This window comes from Podarcis bocagei, assembly GCF_964188305.1.
Source record: "Podarcis bocagei genome assembly, chromosome: 4".
In the NCBI taxonomy this organism is placed as follows: Eukaryota; Metazoa; Chordata; class Lepidosauria; order Squamata; family Lacertidae; genus Podarcis; species Podarcis bocagei.
This window is the reverse complement of record NC_138128.1, coordinates 50,518,566-50,539,933: the sequence shown is the minus strand read 5'-3', so window position 1 is coordinate 50,539,933 and position 21,368 is coordinate 50,518,566. Positions and strand designations below refer to the sequence as shown.

Below are 21,368 nucleotides of genomic sequence, written 5' to 3'. Positions count from 1 at the left end.
ATTAATTAGAAATACTGTTAGATCATTCAAGTATATTCAATTATATTGTTTCAATGCTGTTAAAGAAAACCCTGATGTTCATTAAGAGCTGAATGCTGAACTATACTTAGTACACATTGTGTGAGATACTCACATTTACTCCGGATGGTACAGAAGAAAACGTAGAACCTGGCTGGCCAAATGAAGGTGTAGAGTTGTATGATGTCCCCACGTTTAAAGTGTAATCTAAACAAATAGAACGTATTTAGTGACAACTCAGAAATTTGTTTGATGTACAAAAAACGAAGAAGTGCTACTTTCTTAAATAACTAGTATCTTTCTAACATTGGGAAAACAAATCCTATCTGTCACAGCCTTTCAGGTTCATGGAGGTATAAGCCCATCCTACAAAGCAGTCTTTCTCTAATGATAGGCTACCACTGCCCATGATTCTCTGGAGAAATTCTACAAATAGAGGGTGAGCTGGGGTGATTTCCTGAGCCCAGTGAGGCATCAAGTCAAAATGAAATATCCATCATGGTCCTGTTTCTGCTGGGCAAGATGAACATAAGGAGAACCCTGCTGGAACTGACCAAGCAACTATCTAGTCAAGAATTCTGTTCTCACAATGGACAAAATGCCTATGGGAAGCCCACAAATATGAAATGAGCGCAGCATTCTCTTGTTATTCAGAACTGGTATTCAGAAGACATAATACTTCTAATCCAAGATATACTATGTAGCCATTATGACTAATGGCCCCTGATAGCCCCATCCTCTGTGATGATTTTTGTTTAAGCCTCTTTTAAAACCATCTAGCTTGGTTGCCATCACCAGAACATTTAGTATCAAATTCCATTGGCTAAGAATGTGTTTAGTGTGCTCCATAGTTTAACTATGCATTGTGTGAATGATGATGTACTTCCTTTGGTCTGTCCTGAATCTCCCACCATTCTGATTTATTCACTGTAGCACCAGTGTCTGACCTTGAGATGTGCTATTTGTTGTTTTTAGGATCTTTGTTGAAAAAGGCAAACAGCCAAGAGGGCACAGCGGTCTGATTCAGACTTTCCCCATGCCTGTCTTCAGATTTTTATTTATTTTTTAAACAATTTTTCAACTAAAAGTTTTTAGAGTGACGAACAAGTATTAAAAATAAATCTACATATAAGAAATCTCAATAAATTTAAATATATAAAAACTGAAGTAATATAAAATGGCAATAAAAAGCAGATAAACCAACAAATCCAATTGAAGTAAAGCAGTAAAGTATACAAAAATAAACACATCATCAGCCAGCAGTCAGAGGAATAAAACCAGACTTACTATTCATTATAAAGGCTTAGATTCATTTAAAAGATTTATTAGAGTACAGTGACAGAGCTATGGGGCGTTCTCCTTTGGCTGTATGCATGATTTGGGTGATAGGTGGCCTCGTGGACAGATGATCTAGTTCATTTGCTATCAAAAATGTCTGGATGGGCTCAATCAGAACAGCTATGAATATATCCAAATAGACAGTATATTTGTTCTTTATTTATATATTATTGCATAATGCTACATTATTACATAAAGCTCTTTTTTGTTTAAACTTTGATCAAAAATACATTAACGTATAGCTAATATTATGTCATGTGCGAATAAACATACAATTAAACGTAACCCTGCTTGCTGCAACAGTATGTCAACTAAAAAAAGGTTAAGGATGCAATCCTATGCTCACTTACCAGGAGTAAGTCTTGTTCAACTCAAAAGGTCTTACTTCTGAGTAGACATATATAGGAGTGCACTGTTAATTATATATATTTTTATATTGTAATTTACCTTCGGAACCAGAAAGATTAAATGCAGATGTGTTATTTGGAGAAGAGTGCAGCATTCCTTCTGCTGAACTTAGCACACACCGTATGTTGGAACTAAAAAGAAAAAAAGGTTGACATTCAGCAAGACAGTAGGAAAACTGGAAAAGAGCTTGGCCTAAATACTCAAAGTTATCACAGAAACTCCCCTGCTCACTACCAGAAATTATTCTGTTATTCCAGGGACATTACATCACTGGCGTATTAGGACTGCTTTGTAGGGCATTTGCACTATTGGTTTCACTTCAGCCTCCTCAAGAATGTCAACCCATAAGGATCAAGCATGCAAATGAAGTGGGAGTGGCAAAATAATGGTTAGGATTGTCAAAAATAGCAAAGCCAGTGTGAAGCTATGGGTTTCAGATGGAAATTGTATCTGGATATAGCATGCATTCCTTCTGCTTCCAGTAAGAACAGCGCAAATACATCTGTCTTGCAATATAGTTGTTTTGCAAGACAAATAATTGGACCTCGGTACTCTAGTCTACATCTTGATGTCATTTGTCATGCATGCATTGTCTGTAGAAGATTCGAAACACATACATTCATTTGCAAAAGGTTCCTGTGTTCATTACTAGAATTTACATCCACACAGTATTTATGGTTAACATATTTTATGATTAGATCACAACTCTAATTCAAGAAGCATGTACAAGAAACTAAATAAAACAGTAATATAAGTCACAAAGCAGGCACAAAATTGTTTCTTTACTTACTTCTCTGAGAAAGCAATGCATTTTTGAATGTGAAGATTTCCTTTAATATGCTGATCCCAGTCCTACGTAAAAATAGTGAGAAAATATAATAAAATTGTGGGAAAATAGAAGAAAACATGTGCAGCAGCATTTGTTATAATAGGCCATATGAATGGCTGTATTAGAAGTTTCTGGGGATTTTTGTTTTTGTAGAAAATTCCATACTATTCCAAAATTTGACATGAAATTACTCCAGATGAAACAAATCTGACCCACTTAAACTCTGCAAACATGCACTATGCAAGTATCCAGGCCCATAAATTCCTAGCCATAGCTGGAGTCCACACACTGCCAAGCCCTACTGCTGTGCTCCTTCCAGTGACTCTACTGTGGCTGAATTAAGCTGTTGTAGGTTCATTCTGTCCCATTTTCTTATTTGTTTATTTCATTTGAAATCACAAGGTGGTGTACAATAAAGAATACATTAAAATTACAGTATGAATTAAAGCAGCAGTCAATACCTCAGGGTAGACATACAATTAACAAATACAGCAACTAATGGACAGCAAGGTGCAAACATTATTCACTCATTAATTCATATTATGCTTATTTTTTGAAAGAATACACAAGAAGTCTACATTTAAATGGTGTGTATTTTGTACATGCTTTTAACATAAACTGCAGAATTTTCAATGCATTCATTTGTAAAATAAACATTTTGTATGTGTCACATAAGATATTGCTTTCATGCATATTTCTGTGCAGTGAAACTGCATCTCAACTGCATCTGAAGAAGTGTATAGTCAGACTGGGAGTTACATTCTTATCCACAAGCAAATTAGGAGCGCTAGATCAGGTTGAGCAACTGTAAAAGAGCAAACCAGACAAATTCCTCCTCCATGCCTATCTGCAGAGTGCCCTACAGTGCAGCAGAACTGGTACTCAGGCTTTTTGTTTTTAATTGCAAAATACAAGAACTAAAAAAGCCGCGTGACAAGAAATCTCCTGACTGCAATATTTATGTTTTTTAAAAGGACATATAAGGGAGGTTGAGTAAAATTAATGTAGAGAAAATTTCTGAAGTGCTGAATATACGGTACTTTGAGTGCCCACAAATGTTTTAAAAAAATATTTATTTCAATGTATGTGACATTTAAAAACAAACAAAAAAAATCTTTGTTCATTTACCAAAAATTCCAATAAGGAGAGTTATTGACAACAAAGATGAAAAATATATCAATCCTGAGATATGATTCTTTTCTTAACATGTCAAATTATGTATTTATTGATGATAATAATATTAATTTCTTACCTATCCATCACCTTAAGGTATCACGGAAGGTTACAACATTAAAAACAGTTTATTTCTCACCATACTGGGGAACAATCTGGTATAAATCACTTACAAATATGAATCAGGCTCCAAGTACATATCACCTGAGGATAAGGAACTGGTACCAGAAGCTGGTAGATTACTACAGTACCATGGCAAGATAAGAAGCTAGGTTGGGACAGACATTTCTCTTACCAAGTTTTGTTCTAAAGGATACACTTTTCCTAGCACCAGAAATGTAACTCCATTAGTATTAATATTTTCTTATGGAGGAAGTTCTTCATTTCACAAAAACAGCCATCTTGCAAAATAAAATAACATGGCCTTACTTCTGGATGAGAGCAGAACCTAGCTATTGCAGAATCGTGATTAATTTATCTACTATTTTAATATCTGCTCTTCGTGAAGCGGTCTGACAAATCATTGAAATACTACAGCTCTTCTCGCCAAAGTGCTTCAGATATAAGGAAAGTTCTACATTTATAATCCATCGGTGTGTATAATAAATTTCCTCAGTGTACAACTAACAGAATGTTTTAAAGCATATTTAGCTTGAAGCAAGCCCCACTAATTTTAATGGCTAAATCTTCTTAGGATTGTAGCCTTTGGGTGATATTTAACAAAGTTTTACTCAGAGAAACCTACTGAATGAATGGACACAACATAGTAGCGGTCATTCATTTCAGTGGGTCTGCTCTGGAGTAAACTTGTAAGACCCATGTAACAACCCACAAATACACAGACTAAGAAAATCTAATAAACTCAACAGTTACACAACTTATGTCAGGAATGCCTTGGAGTTAATTTAATGAAACACACTTCCAAGTACTAGAAAGATGTCCAGTTCTCCCCAAGACGTACCTTTAGATCAAAGACCTTCTTATCGCATAAGTTGCAGATGTGAGGGAAGCAAACAGGTGCTATACTATGAAAGTCATTTAGCTCATGAGACTGAAGAGGTCTCACTGACAAATCTGCTTCCTGCTTCTGTCTCATTCGTGAGTTGCTGAAATTCTGCTTACTGCTTTTGGTTCTGCTGAAAGGAAGTGGAGCGCCAGCACTGAACTTTGTGTCAGGCGTTGGTTCTTCAGGGTTGTAGAGATCGTTTCTTATTTCATATGGGGCACTTGTTGATGGCCACATGCTGGCATTGGGCATGGTGTCAGGCTTATTTTGGCTAGGAAAAGTAGAAGGATTTTCCCACTGCTTTGTTTCTGTTTCATGTATTACAGAACCCGCCTCGCCTTTTTGATTTATAATCTGATGAGAATTATGTGGATCAGCAGCAAAAGTCAAAGTCTGTACACCAGCTGTATGCTGGCCTTTAGAACTCACTCCATAAAAGTCTTTCTGAAATCCTGGATGGTTGTCATGCTTACCAAAATGACTATCATAGGTTCCAACTCCAGAAGAAGTTGGGACTGAATGAGACGCAGTGGTCACAAAGCCATGCTGGCTGCACTGTTCCGCATCAGAGGGAAATACTTGTTTACCATAGTCATAAAATCCACCTGTAGCAGAGGAGATGCCAGACTTATTTAGTCCCATAACTACAGCCTGTTGTCCAGCTGTCTGAGATATTACACCTCCAAAAGGATTTACGACAACAGCATTTGGGTTTTGATTTTGAAGGTTATTTACAGGCCCCAGAGTTCCACTCGGTACTGCCAAAGCGGGGTTTTGTGCTGGAAAATGTATTCCACCAGGTGGGAATCTAGAGTTGGTAACTCCAGGCCCTCCAACGTGTCCCTGAGGAGCGTTAAACATGGATGGATGTCTTAATTGGTTGAACAGAGGCTGAGACATGGCCACTTTGGAGAGAACTTGATTCAGGACAGTTGCAGCTGCTGTGTTGTTGGTGACTGCTGTCTGAGCCAATTTTAGCCTGTGCAGGGTAAGCTGGGCTTGCAGCTGAGCAAGCTGAAGACCTGCAGGAGAAGGAAGCAGAGGATTCGGGGTGCTGACAGAGAACAGATTCTTGTCCAGAAGCTTGGCAGCACTGCAAAACAACAGGCAATAGTTTTAGTTTAAATTAGTAATTTAACAGTAGACCCTTGTCACCATGACTAAGTGGTAAGATGCTACCCATGATATCTATCCTTGCTAAACCCCTGGAAGGAAGGGAAGTGATTTATGACATACTATTAACCCAGCCCGTCCCCTAATGTGTCTGGAACTATATTCATTTCAGTTATGATGCTAAAGGCAGATCAGTGTTTCAAAGATTTAAAAAGAGGCTTATGTTCATTTGGGATCCAAGCCAAAAAAATATGTGAAGGTCAATGGAAGGACTTCATTGAATCCAGTGGGTTTTCTTATAAGCCCATTACTGAGCAGTTAATAGAAGGGCACTTTCCTTGTAACAAATAAGCCAGTGAAAATTAAATTTGCCCAGTATAAGAAGCCGGTCAGTGCATGGCAGCTTTCACCAACCTGGTGTCCTCCAGATGTTGTTGGACTACAAGCATAGCTGTCAACTTTTCCCTTTTTTAAAGGGAAATTCCCTTATTCTGAATAGGATTCCTCGCAAGAAAAGGGAAAAGTTGACAGCTTATGACTACAAGTCCCATCAGTCCCAGCAATATTAAGCTAAATGGGTCAATGGTATGACTCAGAAGAAGGCAGCTTCCTAGTTTCTTAAGGTACCAGATATTCATTGCTATTGCACAAGCAGAATTGTCACTGTTTCCAATGTATGCTCAGGCAGGAAGGGGAAATACACATGACAAAAATTACAAAAACCGTGTTGAAATGACAGACAGCAAATATAGAGCTTTAGTTTTAGTACTGCTGGGTGCTGGACTAGATGATGTTCAGGGTCCCTCCCAACTCTACAATTCTATTACTGTATTCTATAATCCAGGGCTAGTGTAAAGTGCCATTGATTAAGGCATGGCTGTGGATTGAAGGGGCAAGCGTCCTTCCCTGTGCCAACCATGTGCAACTCACACAACTGATTCCCTGTTTCAGGCAACCTGCCCAACAGCATGTTCCAATGGTGTATCTGAGATGTTCTGCCAGTATTATCTGCAATGGCAGTGATGTATCAGGTGTTCTGCCAGTCCAGTGAGGCTTCTGTCAAGTCCTTTAGCCCTTCAACTATAGGCTATTGTGTTTAGGATTATGCCTTAAGGCTTTGAAGGATCAGCATTTGCTTATTAGACTAATTCACACACCACTCTTACTTTTAAAAATCCCAGAGCAGTTTACAAATCACACCCAAATATACAATTAAAACCATAAAACCATATTCATCCTTAAAACAGCTAGTAAACACATCCATTGACTACTAGATTAGAAACATGATAATGGTTTTTTCCAAGAATGTAACTACTGACCACTCTTCACTAACCCTCCCCACCCAAGGGCATTTTGGAGATGGGCTTCTGGTTTAGGATTACTGGTCAACTGGGGTTCAAGGGACTGAGAATGTGTCCCTTGAAAATATAGGCACGGTAAATTGTTTCATTGTTTGCTATTACTGTAATTACTATAAGCATATAGAATAGGAATGGCTTTCTGGCAAAAGTTGTTTACAAACAAATGTTTATTTTAACCAACTATATTAGTTTAATTATTGTTCTCATGAAATGCCTATTTGTAGGGAAAATTTATTCAAAGTATACAAAGAATTCACAATATAACATTTATGTGTGTGTTTCATTTAAAATAGGAAGCTGATCTGACATATTTTGGAGGGGAAATTGATAGCAGTTGAGTGCCAAGTAAGGAACTGATGGAACACAAATGACTATCCTTTGTCATTCCAACCAAGTTACATATCTCCAAATCCAAGATATACTCAGTGAGCAATACATTCTATTGTTCAAACGAAGGCAGTTAGATGCAGAGGAATGAGTGCAGCTGCTTTTCATATCTGCAACATTGTTTGTTGGATTTTACACTGTTAACTGCCTCATTGACTTGTGCCATAAATAATCAGCATGCTTCAAATGGTTGTTCTCCATTTCCATGATTAGTTACACTACTTATAATGCTGAAATGAACAAGAATGATGAGCCAAACAACCAAACGTGGATTTCAAAAGCAAATTTGATTGTAATTTTCCTGTCTTTCTTCATCTGCACTTCTTCTGCTATCATTAATACTGGCAGATGAAAATTTAAACCATCTACTAAACAGGATTGCCAGATCTTCACTCAGATATGGCACTTATCTCTTTCAGAGTTCTATAGTGAAGAGAGGACGTAGCCATTAGGCCTTCATCCTTGCTATCCCACTGTCCCCTTTACCCCTTCACAGATGATGAAAAACTAGAAATCTGTTCCTAGGGAAATAATTAAAAGGTCAACTTCAGGCATGGTAAGGAACCAGTTAAGAAATCAGCTAATTGAAACAACAAATTTCAATAATGGCAGTGCCTGGAAAAATAAAACAGCTGCTTAAAAAAGTATTGAACTATTGATGACTGAAAGTTGAACTCCTAAACACAAGTTGTACTGAATGGGGCTTACTTCTGAGAAAATATGAGCTGTCCTATGGGTAATACAGTGCAATGTCTCATATGGAACTGCAATTTCAATTCTGCTTTCAACTGATTTAGAATACCAACTGGAAGAATAATGGCTTAACAGTGGTAAAGGGAGCTGGTGTTGTAAGGAGCTTCACTGATGAGCAATGAACCAATTAAATAACACCACACTGGAAAATGAGGTGATTATGAGGAAAGGAATATTTCACACCCAACATACAAAATCTGGACTAGAAAGAGGGCATATTTATTGCCAGAAAAATAAAAAAAAAAAAACTCAAGTTGGTACAAATGATTTGTAATGCAGTTATGCAACTTCGTATCAGTTGAACATGCTCTAAATAACTGGCTTCACTTTATTTATTAGATAAATAAATAATATTTTCCTTTCACAGACACCCCACCACTTAGCATTTCAACTGATTTCATGAGAGTTTAACCTTAAGACTTGCTTACAAAAGGTAGATACAAATAAGATACTACACATTCATAAACACCAACTTGTTTCTGCTTGGGCCAAGGCTTTCTCCCATCAACCCATCCAACCTATAAAAAAAACAACGAATGTCAAGATTTGAGAGTGCTCAGCTTTACAAGATTCAAGCCATTATGTACCAAACCTTAGGGTCCCAACATATGTGATTTGATCGGAAACTCCCATGCATGTCATTGCTCCTACTAGAGAATTAGGCACACTCATGCCGAATTATATGCTATGAAAGATAGACTGTGTAGCTGGCATCTGGAATGCTACATTTTATACTTTGCTATGTGGGTATCACAACAATTACAACTATTGTTTTATTCCTTATCCATATTCTGCTAATCATACCAAATGTTTTTAGGCAACTTGACTCAAATGTGTGTTAATGAACATGAAATAGTAATTTCAATTTTAAAAGTGGAGTTTGAATTACCTTTTAATTCCTTACTATTTTAGAAGAGCAAATAATGTTTCTTTAATTTGACCAAACGAAAGTCCATGCATTAGCAGGCACAACTCAGACTAGTTCAACAGCTGCAGTGGCAGTCTAAAACTTTCTACTATCTGTGAGATTCATGGAATGGGCACCTGAGAGATACAGTAAAATCATTCATCTCTTCTGCATGCTGTCATAGTAAGTCTTGAATGCACCAGGGGCTTTCCACACCATAAATAAATAAACCAGTTAATCTGAGAGGGCTGATCCATCCCTAAGGACATTGTTTTAGAATACCAAAATTTCATTACAGGAGCAAAATGAACAACTCAGCGGGTAAGGATAGTGTGAAGATCAGCTTCAGTTGCTAAAGCAAATACAAGTCTGCTTAGTAGCAGAACAGAAGGTGAGATTGTGTCCCTGTGGCAAAATGTTTGGGTTGTTTTGTGCAGCTGTTTTAGAGTACAAGTGACCTTTGCAGCACCCAGACTTTGGAATTCCCTAACTAGGAAGGGTTTGTTTTTGCTTGTTTCCTATGTAATGGCCTTGTGCCACAGCCTTTAGAGGCTGAATTTTCTTTTATTTTGCTTTTTTGCTGTCCCTCCAAGTGTGGAAGCCATTTTATGGGACCAGTCTTTATTCGATATATAAAAGAAGTCCCCAGCACAGACCACACAGATTCTTTTTTTAAAAAATGCATGAGGTGGGGAAATACATTTTAGTCTGTAACAGGTACAAAGTTTAAGGTTAGACTTAGACTACTTAGCAAAAGGCCTAGATCAGACTACTGAGAGATGGGTAGCAGCAGGACAGGAAGGGGATTTCCTTGGGGTGTTTGTTTCATCTCCTTGTAGCTCACATTAGTTGTGGAAAAATTGAACAATATGTCATGCAGAAAACTGCAAGAGGGAAGTGGATAGGAATCTGGAGAGATGAGAAAGGCTGGATTTAAAGTAAGCCTGCTGAAATGAACATTTTGTGATTATTATTATATTTCAGGCTTATATTTGTCTATTGCCATTTTCATTCTGTCATCATCATGATTAATATTGATGCAACCATTTTTCAAAATACTAAAAATATGAAAAATCAATATGGCTTGGGCCCAAACTACCTGAAAGATTGTATTTCCCTATACAAACCTGCTTAAGATCCTTGGGTGAGGAACTTCTCTTGGATGCATCAATCATAGAAGCACAGAGTGACGCAAGAGACAGCCTTTTCTGTGGCTGCTCCCATATTGTGGCATTTCCTCCCAGGAGGTTAGACTAGCTCCCTCTTTCCACTGCAGACGTCTGATCTCCTTGGAGACCAAGAGATGTGACAACAGACTGCTCTGCCTCCTTTCTTTTAGCAAATGTTTTGTGCCACTGGGGAAGTGGTAATTCTGTATTGATTTGTTTTGTTTTGGATGTTGTATGTGATGCCAATAAAAGGTTTTATGAATATGGAATATGAATATGGAGCTCCCTCTTTGTTATCCGTCTGCTGGCAGCTTAAGACCTTTTAATTCAGACAGACCTTTGAAAATAAAGGTGCAGATGATGCTGATCACTAGGCTGCTGTTATGGGAAACTGTTTTTAATTGCTCATTCTAAATGTGTTTGGATATGTTTTAATTATTGCTTTTAGCTAGTTTTTATTATTTTGTATTTTATAATGTTGTTTTCTTATTTTATATTTTAAAATGTTGTAAGCCACTTTGAAACCCAATTTAAGAGAAAGGCGGGATATAAATTTATTAAATAAACAACTAATTGCATTTTGGAAAATTGTGGCTGTATTTATTTTGATACATACCACACAACCAGTGCAGCTGAGTCACTCCACCACTTCTGTCGCCATTAACATTCAAGAACCTATAGTTGTTTATGGTAAGTTATCTAGATCTCTGGATTAGTAAAGTAATCCCTTCTGTGAAAGTGATGAAAAGCTAAGCAGAAAATATGCCCCTTCAAACATTCAAATAATCTGATGATTGCTTATTCAAAGCCAAAATAAATAGCAAATTAAGTAGTTGTGCGTGTGCTTTAAAAAACTATATTTCTATTTTTAGAAACAAAACATCTTTGAATAACATTTGTAGAATGATTGACTTCAACTGGTGGGCTGACCATTAGGTAACAGAATATTAAATTAGTCTGCAACCTAGTTGTCTTGCAAACCACACTGTAACTAAGATAGTAGGCATTGCATTTAATTATTTATCCCTTTAAACCAGAGCTTTCCAAACTGTGTGTCACAACACGCTAGTGTGTTGGCTGCAGTGTGTAGGTATGTTGCGCGTCCTGGGGCTGGAAAGGGGTTAGTTTAACCTCCAGTTTGCTAGTAAAACTGAATCACTGTGTTGCGAAATGATGCAAAACTGAATTACTGTGTCATGAAATGATGCATGTCTAAAAAGTGTGTCACCAACATGAAAAGCTCTGCTTTAAATAAATATGAAGAAGGGATCAGAGGAATCAGGCCTTTGGCTGATTTATATTCTACAGCCTTTTAAATGTGTTTGTGGGAAGGGGAGGGGTTATAGTTTTAACTATTTACTTGTGTTTTTACCTTGTCTTTTATGATGTGAACCTCCCAGAGATTTTGTGATGAAGGGCAGTATATAAAATGAATGAATGGGAATCAAGCCTTACATCCAATAATTCACTATCAGCAGGTGTGTTTGGAATTTTCACAGGGAGTCTAATCAGATTCCCAAACCAGTGACAGCCTATAATGCTAAACTAGTACCGGTACATATTTCTGCAAGGAAGGGTCTGAAAGGTAAACTCAAAACTAGTTCCACAATAAGGATTAGGAGGTGATGGCAGTTAACACTGTACGAAGTACTTGTACATAAATCCGCTGGCTAACGCAGATGGTAATGTTTAACTATCATGGACATAGCACTAATTTTAACAACATGCTATCTATTCAACACACCACTTCAAAAATTGGCAGCATCTCATTTTTTCCTCTCTCTGAGCAAAGTCTACTTCCTAGCCAGTGAATGATGCTGATACGGTGCCAACTGTGGAAATACTACACTTAATCCAGACCATCCTATTCTTATGATTATTAGGGTGCTGTTGTTTTAAGTTAACACAGATCTTAGTATTTTGGATATGTGGGATGCCTCATTCATTCAAAATGACAGATGATAAGTCACTGGCTTCCCTACCCATTCTCCCTACTACATGACTGTGGATATTGCTATAAGGAATTTTACCTACAGTTGTGATTGGCTCTGCATTGCGGGCTGTGGGCTTTCTTCCTCCTCTATGCATGACTATGATTTGTTCTTTAACAATAACAGAGTAAATCGCTCTATGATTTTGGTCCCATTATACAGTTTTAACTTTATTCCTTACAAGGAAGGTATTGGGACAAATATATATAAGGGTTAAGTGGGGGTGGAAACCCTGGTCCCCAATGTAGATCCTCTTAAGCGATCCTGCCATTTTGCTTCTTAGTCCAGGTCCAGCTCAGGGTCTGGCATGCCAGCTATATCTCCAGGTTCACAGGTTGCTTATAGAGGAGTGGACCCAATATGCCAGGCGTTCTTATCAGCATTGTGCTAGTAAGGGGGCGGGGGTTGCATTTGCCAGCAGGTAGGCTGCCTGATGGCGGAATCCTTGCACTGCCAAACTCAATGAGCTGCAATAACCTCAACTGTTTATCCTATGTGTAGTCTTTGCTCCTGGAAAATGAACTCTATTATGCTGGCACAATAAAATACGAACAGCAGTACAGTGGTACCTCAGGTTACATATGCTTCAGGTTACATACGCTTCAGGTTACAGACTCCGCTAACCCAGAAATAGTGCTTCAGGTTAAGAACTTTGTTTCAGGATGAGAACAGAAATCGTGCTCTGGCGGCGTGGCGGCAGCAGGAGGCCCCATTAGCTAAAGTGGTGCTTCAGGTTAAGAACAGTTTCAGGTTAAGAACGGACCTCCGGAACGAATTAAGTACTTAACCCGAGGTACCACTGTACTATTAACAAAGTTTTTAAAAGCTGACTGGATTTCAATTGCTGTTAAAAATTCTGCTAAACCGAACAGTCTGAGCCTAGTGTCTCGGGAAAAACAAAACAAATGAGCAAAGTGAATTTGCCTAGAGAGGGAATTTCACATAAAACGTACTTTCACTGGTGGCCACACACATGACCTCTGAAGCCAGAAGCACTCAGAGAAGGCTCTCAAATGAAAAACCCCAATTGTTGGGCAGGTTTACATGGAAGAAAGCACCTCTTTAGAAACCCTGGCCCCACAACATTAAGGGCTTTCTGGTAAAAATCAACACCTTCTATTGCGCCTGGATACAAACTGGAATCCAGTGACAATCATTAACTACTGGGGAAATACGTTATTCATGGCAATTCCTGATTAACAACTACCAATTAACAATTTCTAATTCTTTTTACAGGCAGCTCCATATTTAGCCACAAGCAGCCCACGGGGGTCGTTTAACCAGCCCATGAGCTGCCCCCAAACCGAGCCACCCACTCGGCAAGTCCCCACGCATTATGCTAAACTGGCGCAGCACAGATGGGTACTCGCTTCCGCGGTGCCGGAAATCGCGTCTGCACATGCTCAGATGCTGAAAATCACGCCTGTGCAGACGCTGGAAATCATGTTTGCGCAGATACAGATGCTGGAAATCGTGGCTGGAAGGATCTCCGTTGGAGTGAACCGGCCCAGGTGAGGTAAACCTTGCTGACCCCTGTTGTAGCTGTTGCAGTAGTGTTTGGTGTTTTATAAAATTGCTTATTTGCCACTGCCCAAAACAGTCACCTCTGCACCTGGACTTATTGAAGCAGATGAAATACTTAGGCCCCTAATCTTTCTTTTTCCACTCTCTAAACTGTTAAGTATACTTTTTGTACAGTTTAAGTACAGGGAAAAATCAGGCTCTAGTTAAAATATTATACAGAAAATTTGGCCCCTTATTATGTCCTAACCAGAACTACATGCTTCCAAGAAATTGAGAAACATGCAGATTCTGAAGCAATTACAGATAATGGAAAATATGTTTAAGCTGTCATTCTATGGGCCCTCTAGTTCATCTTCACATTCATCCGCTCCTCTCGACCCCCGGCCAGAGGCCCAAAGACTTAGCTTTCTTTTGTTTTTTAAAGTCAATGGGACATCTATAAGAAAAGTTAGAAAGCAAAATGTGGAGGCAACAGTATAAAGCTTATTATGTAAATACAGACGCCCAGCTGTTGTTATGGACACTTAGTCACCTAAGTTTTACTTAGAGCAGACACATTGAAATTAACATAACTAAATTAGGTTCATTGATTTCAATAGGTCTACTCTTGAGTAAAACTTATATGAATTCCACCTTAATTTCAGCTGTGAAGGAATGTGAGACATTTCCTGCTAAAGAGATTCACTCCCAACAGGAGCAGCTTGCAGCAACACATACGCAAGTCCAGGAACATACTGAATGAAACTGTGTGCCTTTAACAGCTGTGCAGCTGGCACAAATTAAAGAAGCAAGGCTTTTCTGGTCTGGAAATACAATTATAGGGAAAGCTTCACCAGTTGACATTCTGTCTGTCAGGCACCTTATCATTTGTGACCCATGATTTTTCATCACAACAGCTTGCAACAGTCTGAATGCTAGGGGAGAAATTTCTGAGGAAGAACTTTTTATGAACTAAAAAGTTCATTTGGATAAACTTGAGCTGAACCAGTTCCTTTTATAAAAGGAAAAACTGGAACTAGTTCCTTGTGGACAAGATGGACTTGAAATAGAACAAGCTACTTTTTGGAAACGAACTTTCAAAGCATGGCTTTGAAAATTTACTATGGGTTCAATTCTATAGGTGGAGAAGCTTGAAAGCTGGGGGCCAAACTACATGGTGCATTAGTTATTAACTGAGAATGGGATACCTACAAGAAGCCTTGGGAGCTATATAAAATGAGGCTGTGAGTGCATGTGATTCCCAAGCCACATGTTTCTTACCTGTTTGTTAGTGGGTGTTTAAATATCATGCTTTTGACTCTTTCCTAACAAAAACCAGCCAAGTGATGTTCAGGGCTGCAGAGAAGAAGGGGGGTTAAATCTTTCCTGCCAAAAATACTCCCGAAGTCTGCTATTTGCACATATTTGCTCTTCAGGGGCAAATAGCAGATTTAGCAGGAAAACAGCATATTCTGTTCAGTGGCTGCATTTTGCCACAGAAGAGGCTAGTCCAGTCACAAACAAGCTGTTGAAATATGCTACTAACATATATAATACACTACAATGTTAAATTAAAAATTGGCTATTGCTTGGCAGACTGCTGTCTTGCTTGGTCTGTGGCTTCATATAGCTGGTGAGCAGCTAGTGGCAGCCATGAACTGAGACTCAGGATGTAGCTGATGCCTAGCAGAGACTTTTCCTGCCCAATGACTTTGTAGGGGCAGTAAACAAGAGGACCAGTGCTAGCTGAGCTGAGACTAAGAGAGCTGGTGGGGTGGGGAAGTAGTCCTCCCACCTTTAAACTGCAAATCATCTGTCTGCCTCACAGTTCCAGTAATTCTAAGGAGTAGTGCAGCGAACTGATCTCAGAGGATACATGCTCATCATCCCTAGTCAACTCTTTTCTCTTACTGTGTCCTAGGCTGATGGGAAGCAAGCATCAGGCTGTTTCTTTTCAGCATAACTTTCAGCTCTTGGGACCTGTGGTTTAGTCAGCAATGTCAGATAATTCTGTTGGTTATGGAAATGTGAGCAAAAATTGCCCACAATTTGCATGTTCATCCAAAGCCATGAATGGAAATCACACAAGTGAATATGAGTGATATTTACTATTACTGTTTCTGTGGTCCGCAAATGATGATAAATAAATACATCATTATCTGCATTGTTTTTGACATTTCCCTTCCCTAGAAATTAATTATAGAATAAATTGCATTAGTTTTGGCCATCACAGATAGTGAGATGAATAATGAGGGTTTTAATTGAAGCCAAATTGTAGCGGAAGGGAAACAGTGTTGACTTTGACAAACACAGGATGGGATGGAAATCCCTGCCTCCTTACATCCCTAGGTTTGGGGTGGGGTTAAAAACTAGCTTTCCTGCATATGCCAAAGGTCTCTCTCTCATATAAGGGAAACCCCTTCAGATCAGTACATGCAAACCTTACTAGTGACTGAAACTGTGTTAGTGACTGTGTTTTTTGATTAAGCACGTTTTTTTTTAAATGTTCAAATCTGCCTGCTGCGAGTATAGAAACAAAGCAAATACATGATTGTACAGCTAAATAAAAAATAGCACCTGTTCCAGTGCTGTCCCGGTACAAATTACATAAATATAATACACTGCAACTAACCATAAAATAAAGATTAGCCATTACTTTCTGAAACCACATTTTTGAATTACTCCTGAATTTGTAAACATATGCTAGCAATACTAAAAAATGAACCCATCAATTTCATATGAAATAGGTATCATAAATTTTAAAACATTTATTATACTGATATGTTCTCCTATTCCAGCTTTGATTATTAACTACATGTAGATGAGATTCTGAAATATTACCGTTTTGTGTTGTTTATAAATTCATCATGTTATTTTTGTGCCATTATTATTATTATTATTATTATTATTATTATTATTATTATTATTATTATTATTATTATTATTATATTTCCTTGAGATATAAATGTGGAAGGTGATTAATAAATACTGCTAATAAAAATGTTTGCAGTTGCTGCTAGCAAAAATGATAACTGAGTATAATATGTTGAAAAGTAGACCTGAATTTTGTTCAAAATATCAAATTCCATAGAGTTGCGTGGGAAAGCAGCAGAAAGAGAAAGTAGCAAAATATTATTACCCCAAACTCTCTCCAAAGAATTTTAGGTGAATATTGGTATTCCTTTATATTATGAAAATGCTGAAAAAAGTTTGGAAATGTATCAGTATTCCTATTAATCTAACATTAAAATAAATGCATTTATTTCTGCTGTAGTATTATTCTAAAACTGTGATGCAGTATACTTTCAGTTATGAGCAGTTGTCCCATGGAAATAACGGAATTTTACGTATAACTATTTAAGTTTACACTGTTTGTTTTAAGAAATGCTGTTCACAAATATATAATATTCAAATATTAATAAAAAGAAATATACTTGTTTATAATTTTATAAGATTTCATAACTCTTGTTTTCCAGAAATGAAACATGAAAATCTCTATGTTCAGATAACTTAGGCTCATGTTTTATGATTCAGTTTCACTTTTCTCAAATAGTTCGATGCCCAGTGCCTAAATATCAACAAGTAAAATGTACACATAAAAACGCAATCCCTCGGTAATGTAACACATTTTTAAAATGTGACAAAATAATTTAACAGAACATTCAATTGTTAACTTCTGTTGTAACACAAAGTTTTGTTTCAGTTTAAATTATAAACCAATCAGACAATTTTATACTATAGTCACTACTGTAAAGGGTGAAAGAACAACATTATGGAGATGATAGAAACCTGTTTCACTTCCATAACAGCAGACTGGATAACATAAGAGAATCTTACCTTTTGGAGCATACCAAAATGCAAATAATATATCGTTCTGATCATGAAAAAGGATAGTGAAGTAGTCATTTCTGGTGTTATACACAGTCTTGTAAAATTTCATTTACACGTTTTCCATTACACACACACACACACACACACAGAGCTACATCCACGACTGGAAGATAGGTCACATGGCTCTGGGTGCCATTCTTATTGCATTACACATACTGAGTGTAAATGGCAAACAATATCAGTTGATGTTTATGCCATATGTTCCGACTCCTCACATTATTACCACCACAGCAGAGACATAATTCAAAGAATCCTGAAGAGGAGAGGATATTCTAGTTTAATAGATTCTGCATAGCAAAAAGGAATCAGTTTGCTTTTGAATAGGAAAAAAACACTGGAATGAATAAACCTATAAAGCTTAAAAGCAAGCACTGGAACATTTACATGGTACTCGATCGGCCAAATTGTCACCCGAACGTAGTGTTACCAAATCTCATATTTTAATACCTTCATTTATATTTATACCTCATACAATATACTTGTACACCATACATTATTGAACATGTTTTGTATTATATTCCGAATATTCAGAAAGTGGCAGGAGATGCCCCCACACTCAATAAATATTATAGAAAAAATGAATACACTTGTGCTACTATCAGAATAAATATATGTAACCAGTAAGCATATATATTACTGAAGCTCTAACTACATAATTACTGACATTAAAAAACTTTAGTGTGAAATTTAGTATTATAATTGAAGCCTGAAAGAACAGGAATGATTTTTCAATAGATAGGCTTGAAAAAGTAGCTTATTAAATTGCCCTACTATTAAGATTTATTATAAAATAAATATTTTTAAAGAGTTAAACTTTACCTTTTATTTACATAACAGACGAGTTCAACTATTCAGTTAACTACAATTTTCAGGCAGTGTGTGTGTGTGTGTGTGTGTGTGTGTGTGTGTGTGTGTGTATGCTATGGGTTTTGCATATGAGGTTTTTTAAATAATGCATATTGTTGCACCAATCAGATAATTTCTTTTACAATTAATTTTTTGGCAGTTCATCTGATTCATCTTTAAAAGATCCTAAGAAAGACATCTCTTTTCCAAATATCATTTACTAAGCGTTGTTAATCTATAAATCTGTTGAACCATAGAGGGCATTTATTTGTAGTTTACTATGTTTTTGTACCTTAGATAATCAAACTAAAAATATATTTGGAAGAAAACTCAATTTGCTAAAAATGTTTACGTAACATTATAGATTTGCTCCAAGACTGACTTTTTGCTGTGTTTTATTTGTAACATCTCAAAAATATTTTCTTTAAAGAATTTAATGGCATGATTTAGGGCCGTTGTCTCTATATAGAAGCTCGCTTGGAGTTTTAAAATGGAGAGTACTCAACAGATGGTCTTCCGTTGCATGAAACTTCAACAGTAGAAAATAGCAGAAAAGTCCAGAAAAAGCTATAGAAAGCTCCGTAACGCATGTGTCAAATAAATATATATGAACATGCTGGGCATAGCCTATTAAGAGTACTAAAAACACATTACATACTATCGCTATCAAACCTCCACAATGAATCTGTTTCATGTAAAGTTTCCGAGAAGCGTGCGGAAATACATATGGTATGACTAGCCTAATAATCACAGTTGATTTCTAAATCCAACAACGAAACCAATCCTCACCAAAGTCTTGAGTATAACTAGCACCTGGATTCTGGGGGTCCTTTCGGTTCCAGCGACTCAGCCATCCTACAGCATGGGTCAATCTTGAGACCCGTTCTTTGCACAGACTAAATGTCCGTCTCCTACAAGTCAAGATGGACTGACGACAGAGTAAAGCAACCCAAATTAGTAAGATTCCTTCTACCTAGCGTACAGCCTGCTCCCAGTATTTTAAGTCTAGGGCAAGCAATATTCCAATTGCTTGGTCTTACGTTGTCCCCTATTACAGTCTAAAATTTAGTTTGTCGTCCAACATTTTTATTTCACTCAGCACCTTGGGGAGAAACTGCCCCAAATAAAAGCATTTCAATGAACCATGGCAAGCCTCACTCTTGTGGAATGTAATTTCCCACCCACCCCAATAAGGAATTTCAATTTAAACACCAAATATGGATTTCTTCCTTTCAAGAAAGCATTGCTCCCCGTAAAATATAAAGAAGTATAATGCACCTTTCCCTTTGCTCATAGCTACAATTAAATGACCAAAATAAAGTCTTTTAAGGGTTCTTGCCTTATTTGACATCTGAAAATTAATCCAGTGGAGAGATGGATTTGTGATGGTACAGCCTTTCTGTACTTGATATGTAACATCAGGACTAGGAGCCATTTTACTGTTTTCAGATGGGAATTCTGGTCTAATCTCTAACCCACACTTGATCCATATAGATGGTCAACCATCTGTCTACATGCATGCCCAGCTGTTTGTGTAATAGGGTGTCTGAACAATCTGTAACTCAAGGGAATTCATAGACACATCTTAAATTGCACGGGTGTAAGAGAAAATCATTAAAACCATCTGTAGTTTGAAAAAATGCTAGAGAGAAACAAAACATTAAATGGCAATGACTCCAGCAAAAATAATCAAGACAATAAAGTCCTCCGCTTTCTTATAGTGTGTGGTAGGAAAGGTAAAGGACCCCTGGGCAGTTAAGTCCAGAAGGCGACTATGGAGTTGTGGCGCTCATCTCGCTTTTCAGGCTGAGAGAGACGGTGTTTGTCCAAAGACAGCTTTCTGGGTCATGTGGCCAGCATGACTAAACTGCTTCTGGTGCAAACCGACACCATGACGAGTGCAGGAGTGCATGGAAATGCTGTTTACTTTCCCACCACTGTGGTACCTATTCATCTACTTGCAACTGGTAGGCTTTCAAACTGCTAGGTTGGCAGGATCTGGGTCAGAGCAACGGGATTCAAACCGCTGACCTTCTGATTGGCAAGCCCAAGAGGCTCAGTAGTTTAGACCACAGCGCCACCTGCATCCAGTATGTGGTATATGCCTATGATACTCTTCTCTTGTAGGAAAATATAAAATACTATTGTTCTTAATCATTCCCACCTATTCTGTATCTTTTTGGGTGGAAGAATGAGGCAAGGAAAATGTCTAGGATAAATGTCAGAACTCAGGCGGTTAGGTCAAAGGCTATTTGGGCCTACATGGTAGCATTTTCAAATATACTTACACATTCAAGTTTGAGTGAGTTGACAGAGCTACACATTTAATAAGGTTATAGTGATGTCAGAGCCACCATATAAGAGTGGTTTTGAAGCTACAAACTTATTGGAGATGGAACAGAATCTATTCCTTTCCAAGTAGCTTAATCAGACTTGTGATATTCATCACTGTTTTCCACTATTTTGATATAAACTTCCTGTTTCTGACTAAGGCTTTCTTCAAAGTTTAAACTATGGAATTTGCTCCCAAAAGATCGCCACAAACTTGGATGTCTTGAAATGATTAGACAATACTGTATTTCATGCAGGATAAGGCTACCCACGGCTCTCTGCAACAATGGCTATGTTCTACCTCCACTGTCAGGGGCACAATGTCCCTGAATACTAATTCTGAG

The 21,368-nt window shown here is 37.6% G+C and overlaps 1 protein-coding gene across 9 annotated transcripts in view; it reads right to left on the bottom strand.

Annotated features, from left to right (window-relative positions):
• Positions 1-21,368, bottom strand: part of RBM20 (RNA binding motif protein 20) — a gene marked incomplete at its 5' end in the record, with an annotated part of 113,651 nt that overhangs the window by 24,206 nt on the left and 68,077 nt on the right. For 6 of the 9 annotated variants that reach the window (XM_081189352.1, XM_081189345.1, XM_081189346.1 and 3 more), the window contains 4 exons: positions 134-225; positions 1,804-1,895; positions 2,555-2,616; positions 4,728-5,865. In XM_081189352.1, coding sequence (XP_081045478.1) covers positions 134-225; positions 1,804-1,895; positions 2,555-2,616; positions 4,728-5,865 — 1,384 coding nt within the window. Of the gene's footprint in view, positions 1-133; positions 226-1,803; positions 1,896-2,554; positions 2,617-4,727; positions 5,866-8,341; positions 8,779-8,859; positions 8,905-17,793; positions 18,074-21,368 lie in introns of those variants that run through there. The other 3 variants (XM_081189350.1, XM_081189353.1, XM_081189349.1) reach the window with 3 other exon arrangements.